This window comes from Homalodisca vitripennis, chromosome 3, assembly GCF_021130785.1.
Source record: "Homalodisca vitripennis isolate AUS2020 chromosome 3, UT_GWSS_2.1, whole genome shotgun sequence".
NCBI classification, from domain to species: Eukaryota; Metazoa; Arthropoda; class Insecta; order Hemiptera; family Cicadellidae; genus Homalodisca; species Homalodisca vitripennis.
In genome coordinates, this window is record NC_060209.1 from 178763998 (window position 1) to 178771542 (window position 7545).

Below are 7545 nucleotides of genomic sequence, written 5' to 3' on the forward strand. Positions count from 1 at the left end.
TGTTCATTAATACTCAGAAAAATCCCATGGAATGACCTGAACCATCCTCGACCTTGATGGTGTCTGTGTGGAAATTAAATCTCTAGAAACACCAGAGACATAAGACGAGATATCGTGGGAACAGACAGTCAGGAATTAGTTTATAAGACATGTCGAACAATGGCTACGTAAAGGCTCAGCCAATAACGAATTATACATAATACATGCAATATTAATAAAAAAGTCAAAATGCCACTAATATCTCACTACTGTAACTGTAACCTCGCACTTTCTGTTGCCTTTGAGGAGAAAATGCAGTTTGCGCTTCTGCTCCCCGTTTAATGAGAACATTGTTTAATTATATATAATAGTTAATTTAAGAAACCAACATCAAGCCTAAATCATCTAAGAGTTAAAGGATGTTTATTTCATATATTGCATACTGTAATCATCTCGATATGCCTAGCACTAACTTATTACAGTTATAAATACGAGGGTTGTTCAATAAAGACTGAGACTGTGTCTATAAAACATTTATTATTTAATTCTGATCTACATCAAATTTTTCACCTTCAAAGTATTCCCCATTAAGTGAAATGCACTTGTACCAGCGCCTTTGCCATGCCTGGAAAACTTTAGAGAAGCCATCCTTTGACATGTTCTTCAGGATCACCTCCAAAGCCTTTACTGCATCCTGTTCCGAATCAAAGCGACGTCCCTTTAATTCCTTTTTTGCAGGAGGAAACAAAAAAAAGTCACAGGGCGCAAGGTCAGGACTATAAGGTGGGTGGGGCACGACCTTAATGTTTCGTTTGGCCAAATATTCTGTCACAACGTGTGCAATGTGAGGCCGCGCATTGTCGTGATGAAGTTTCCAGTTTCCTCGAAGTTCTGGACGCTTTCGAGAAATGTGATCATTCATTAATGTAGCCAAAACTTGTTTGTAATAGTCTCCATTGATTGTCTGTCCACGTGGAACTGAATGAGTGTACACCATTCCTTTATAGTCAAAAAAAGTAATGACCATTGCTTTGTTTGCAGATTTGGTTGCCCTAGCTTTCTTCGGGCGACCTTCATTTTTTTTCTACCCACTCAGTGCTTTGGATTTTCATTGCAGGGTCATACTGATAAACCCAGGACTCATCAGCAGTAATTACACTCTTCCACCAATCCGTATCTTCTTCAACGAACCGCTTCCACTCAAGGCAAACATCGACACGGTTTTGTTTTTGTTCAGGTGTGAGTAAACGAGGAATCCAACGAGCACACACTCTAGACATGTTAAGATTGTCTTTTAAAATTGTGTGAGCACTACCTACCGATATGTCAAGGAGTTCAGCAGTCTGTCTGACGGTCAGACGTCGGTCGGTTTTGATCATTGCCGCTGCTGTATTGATGATTTCCTCAGTGAGAGCAGTAACTGGGGCACCATCTCCTCCCTGCAACTCTGGGTCCTCTCTTCCCTACTTAAAATCTTTGAACCAGCGAAAACAGGAAGCACGAGACATTGCGTTATCCCCAAAAGCTTGCTTTATGTCTTCATAAGTGTTAGTCGCAGTTTTGTTGAGTCTAACATAAAACTTAACCGCATATCGTTGTTCACGCAAACTAGACATGATAAAACGTTGGAGGCGGCACTTACCAAGCTGATGTACAAATGAGCACTGATGGCTTTGTGATAGAGATAAAGCAATTCAATGTCTGTTGGTAAACAATAGGGTCCAAAGGTATTGGAAAAACCTGGCATCATGTCTTATCAGAGCAGTATGGGGAAATCCCGGGCACAGTCTCATTCTTTATTGAACAACCCTCGTATATAAGATAGTTTTATTTTTCTTATTAAATAAGAATACTACCCTATTAGCAATCATCCAAGTTACTTAGTTTTAAATAATAATTATTATATTGCAATATTGATTTTATTTCAGCTTCAATCTTGAAACCAAAAAACAAGTCAGTAAATAGTTTATGAATAAATAAATCTCTTATCGCCTTGTTTTCTGTTGAATGAACATGTGTTACTGTTCAGAAAATATAGTTTTTAACTTGGTCGCGTTATTGTGCATGGCAATCGACATATAAACAAACATATTTCTTATGGTCATGCTTTCAGTATTATCGCTGTTTCATCTAAGAAAAATTGTATATATGTATATGTAAACTGCTAGAATAATCGGTGTTGACTCATCATAAAGCATTTAACAGTTTTATTTACGGGTATCAATTAACTAAAGTTGCAAAAATGGAAGAACTGAATATTTACAGTTTTTGTACAATTATATTATTCAAAATTTCTGGAGTTTATAAAATCAGCTAGTACCGTTGTTTGTTTAAACTCATGTTGTTATTCTATAGTACAGATATTGGTTGTTATTTTAAATTCAGAGTTATTACAATATTTTCAATCTAATAAAGTTGTTAAGTGTGTTGGTGTGTTGTTAAGAGTATGTCATATCAACACCATGTACTGTTGTAATAATAGCATAACATTTAATGTCGAAATTATAAACCTGCATTGCAATAAATACTTAGTGTAGTTTTAATGCAGAAATTCAAAAGAGAAGTTTTCAATACACATTTAGTAACACATGTACTTGACACAATATTGGAAAAGAATTCCGAATCTTAAATGTTTTTATTATTTTTTATCAGTTGAAAACTAAAAGTGATATGTTGATATCAAACTCAAGTAACCCAGAAACACATACTGGAAACGTTTTTGAGGAGAATAAAATAACAAGGAAAAAAGAGAGGAAACTTAAACTTAATAAAGAAGTTGGTTAACCAAGAGAGTTATTCAGATTTGCTTTATCAGGAAAGTTGAGCGCCTACAGGGATTCTAATATCAGCGTTTCCAGGAGAACGCATCGTTTTAAAACGACCAACACAACTCGCCGTAGCTCTAAAACGAGTTTGCCTTTATTACGTATACGTTAACGAAACATTACATTTTTTATTAACTTTGTTTAATACATAATATTGCAGATAGCAATTAACAATAGGTTTAGACTATTCCAGAAGTGTAGGTAAATTTATAAATGTTTAGTAAATAATTAATAAATGCAATTTCTGTTATTTATAGAAGTACTAAAAAGAGCCATTAATTACTACGTTAGTAACAACAAACGCAACACGAAGTTTCATAACTACTTTCAACGTTCCACATCAAACGTCAAATCTGAAAACAAAAGACAAAAAAAAAGGCAAATCAAATTGAAGTTTTGAAACGTTTTACGTGAAAACACAAACATTTCTATACCTTAAACCAGTACCAAGATCACAAGACTACAAACAGAAACTGTAATATAAAATAACACTCATATTTAAGAACACATATTTAAGTATTATTAATTGACTTAACTACTTTTATTTGCCGGGTGCTAAAAATACATGTATTTACATAAAACAAGAATTATACTTTCTTTAACTGTTCTTCCCCTGCATTTAAGTTGATAGATAAAGGAAAAAATATTTAAAGAAAATTAATTAATATTTCGTATATTTATAATGTTTGTGGAACGATGGGAAAATAATTAGTATAATTTTAAATTATGTATTGGTTATTTAAATATTAATCTTTTTAATTTAAAATGTACGGGTGAACACTGCAAAACATATTACACAAGCTCTTTTCATTACGACACAGGTGTTGTGACTTCAATTGAGAAAACACTGAGTAACAGAATGGATGGAAACAATTTGTAACTGAAGGAACGAACGTGAGTTCCAAGAAAACATCAAACGCTCAAGCCACAGCTGGGGACTTTTGTCCTTTACTGAATATTGACAAAAGTATAAGGTCAATGTATTTCTTTACTGAACTTATATTATACATTCCGATGGAAGTTAGATAGCTTGTGAAAATTTTTTACCTTAAGTATAGATTGTTTTACATATACATTTTGAATTTGATATTTACAGAAAAATATAACTACGGATCTAACGAGATAATGCTGATTTTGTTGTTGTTTCTTATTGCACTAATATTTATGTTGGCATTGGCAATATTTGAAACAGTTTTATAAAAATAACTTTTATACAATTTAGTACCTGTTTTAATTGAAATTTATGTTACACAGTAATAGGTTTACGAAACCTGATTTCATTTTTGTATATTAAATAAACTGCAATAGAAGGAGGAAATTAAATATTATTTTACACATAAATGTTTAGGCTATTTGTTATCCCAGTCAATATTTTATTAGAGTTTGTTTTTGGGTAGTTCTCAATTGCTTTATTCATACTTTTTTATGTAAATAAAGATATTTAAACAAAACTATTGTGTCGTTTCGTCTTCATTAAATTTAAATTTTAAAATACAAATAACAATCTCTCCAAAATGTATAACTTACTACTGCTTATTATTTTTTGACAGGCCAATCCACGATGACAGAAATATGGTACGTAATAATATAAAAATGTCACTTATAAACTAAACACTTCAACTGTCTTTGAGACACTATTTCATCACAAAGGACTATATTAATCCCAGTCTGAGTTATAAACTTTTGCAATGAAACTAAACCTGATCAGTTTAAGTAACAAAACTTTTATATTAAGATGTTAGAAATATGATACGCAACGATATAAAAATGTCACTTATAAACTAAACACTTCAACTGTCTTCGAGACACTATTTCATCACAAAGGACTATATTAATCCCAGTCTGAGTTATAAACTTTTGCAATGAAACTAAACCTGATCAGCTTAAGTAACAAAACTTTTATATTAAGTTACAAACTTTCATTTGGACAAAATATCAGCTAAGACGATAAGAACTTTCCCTTATTGCTCAAGGGGGATTCATGGCATTTAAAAGTTATTTCATTGATTTGTTTTTAATATCTTTCGTAATAAGGAAACACTTCTGAATAGTACAAGATATTCAGAAAGAAGGTCTGCGATATTTTTCCACAACTTCAACGAATGGTAGTAGAAAAAAGAACATATTTTGTATAGATAAAATACTGCAGCACGTTTTATATATGTGATATTTACAGGTAAGCATTCATTTTTCAGTATCAATAGTTTTTTTGCAAACCATTTTAGTAATCAGGTATTTTTTTAATCTCTTGAGATTTTGTCCAAAAGGTGGAATAAATTTAATTGAAACTTTATTATATCAAGACATAATGATTATAATTCTACATGAAATGCTTACCAAAAGTAGTAACAGAAACAAATATTTATACTACTAACACAAAGTAAAATTATGACAATTCAACACCATTTTGTTGATCAAACGTGATTTCTAGAAACGACGGCATTTTGTTTAAAAAGACAAGCTGTATATCCTAGCCGTTTCAAACGTGTACATTAATAAGGAATAATATTATTTACAACTTCAAGGTGATGAAATTTGTCTGCGATATAAATGGAACCACCAACTGCAGTTCCTTCCATATTTTGTTTACATAATCTATTTTTTCTACCATCATTTCAGATATCATTTTTACCGAATAAATATAAATTATTCTCTAACTTACAGAAATAGAAAGGATTTGTTTCGTTCTGTGCTATGACACAAGAAATCGTGTAGAACTTCATAATTTATTGTGTAGATTTTGTGTGAGGTCAGAAATTGACTTTTAAATGACTTGGTGAAATCACTAAAAAGAGTAAAATATTTTTAAGTGCTTTTTATAACTGCAAAAAGAATAAAACATTTATCAATGAGTATTTTATAACATATTTGAATTTTTCACGAGTCGACGGATTGTGTTTTATAACTTTTTTCACTTTTAAATTTCGGTATGAAGCTAAAATTGTATTTTAAGATTGAGACGAGCATATTACCTACACAAATTGTAAAACGTGTTTTGCAAAAAAAGTGTTTAGAATCTTCGGATACTCAGAATCTAATATGGTAAATAAATATGACGGATGACGGCACCATCTATTCCATTGAGAAACAGGATCGACAGGGTGTGAAATTGATGTCAATAAACACATTCTCTGTCGGCATGTCTGACTCAAGCATATAAATGTTACTCTATGTGTTACTTTCGGAAACCATGTATGTGGAAATTGATTGGCCTAGCGTAAGCGAAGTTGTTTTGCAGGATTGCAAACGACATTGTGTATCTCTGTGTGCCTACACGATAACGCTTGAAAGGATTTAGGTACAAGTAAAATATTTTTTTTGCCTCTTTGCTGTCACGTGCAGAAAAACAAAGAGATTCTTCTGATTGTGGGTACATAGGAAGAACGCCTTCCAAAAAAATGAAAATGAAGAATTTGAAATTTGTCAAACACAAATATAATTTTATATAACATTATGTACTATATATAGGATGAATTCTAAATTTATATCACAAGTCTTATATTTGGAAACATTAAAATGGAAAATAAGGTTAACGTTAAAAAACGTTTGGTACGACTGTTAAAACCCGGTACAAGTTTACTCTGTCGGACGGTCTGTCTGTACGATAGCTCTTGATAGAAAGATCCTATCAAGAGCTATTGAAATGTCCTACATGGGTTCTTCGTATTCTGAGAAAGAGCTTTGTTTATTTCAAGGGCAAAAGTTAAAGGGCAGTTTATCCGCCTGTGCGCTACCTCTCTCGATACGTCTCGCTGCGCTGTGTCCTTCGATACATCCTTAATCATCGGTTTAATAACTTTTTAAGCAAATGTTTTAAAAATGTTGCTAAGATTTTTAATTAAGCTTTTACTTTGCTCGTTGCAGAACACACAAAACCGAGGTGGTATATGAATCGTTAATTGCGAAACAAGTTTTGTAACGTTAACCTTATTTTTTATTTTAATGTTTCAATAGATAATACTTTTGATGGAAATTTTGAATTCATGATATCGTAGAGGTGTTCGCCGAGGAACTGTTTTGCGTTTCATTAAATTCTCAATATTTAATAAGTAGGAAGCTGTTCTGGTAATAGGGGTGTCTTACCAATGACCATAAATCCCAGAATATGTTATTTTAAAAGTGATTCATACATCAGTACTCTTGTTGTGCTTGAGAGAAACACGTGGTTAAAGCTGATATATTTCAGGCTTTTATTTTTTTTTTACTTCAGAGAAGCTACACATGTTTTATTAAGCTATTTTAATATTTGCACCCCGTATACACTTCAATCGAAACCCACAACTTCGAAACATGAAATATATTTTCAACAGTCAGAAGAAAGGTAGAATTTAAATGTAGCTTTCGTCCCAAAATATCAAACTTAGGATACTATGATGTTATTTTTGAAGGTTAATTTGTTCAGTATTGATAGTTGACAATTTTAATGGTTGGTGTGGTAATAACTAATAGCACTTTAAAACACTTTGTGTTCCTTAATTTAAGATTAAACGACAACTAATACTTCTTTACAGGCTTCTCAAAAATTAAAGATCAGTTTGATTTGTATATTTACATTCTTTAAAAAGTGAACAGTCCAAAGGAATTATGAAGTCGATAAGAGCCCATTTCGATATGATAAAACACGTCATCACAACAGTCAGTAGCTGTCCTACTCCAGATGTAGGGTTATCGGGGTTTTGTATAAAGGGTGATAAAAAGATTTTTTTTTAATGATGACCCTAATGGTATAATTTAAATCAAT

At 32.0% G+C, this 7545-nt stretch overlaps 1 protein-coding gene across 1 annotated transcript; it reads right to left on the reverse strand.

Moving 5' to 3' along the window:
* Window positions 1-520: 520 nt before the first annotated feature.
* Window positions 521-976, reverse strand: LOC124358496 (histone-lysine N-methyltransferase SETMAR-like). Its single transcript, XM_046810789.1, has one exon. The coding sequence runs from the start codon at window positions 974-976 to the stop codon at window positions 521-523; it is 456 nt and encodes a 151-aa protein (XP_046666745.1).
* Between the last annotated feature and the right edge of the window lie 6569 nt (window positions 977-7545).

What these genes read in the sequence shown, in the direction of transcription:
- LOC124358496 (XM_046810789.1), bottom strand. Translation starts at nt 976, where the DNA reads ATGGTGTACACTCATTCAGTTCCACGTGGACAGACAATCAATGGAGAC.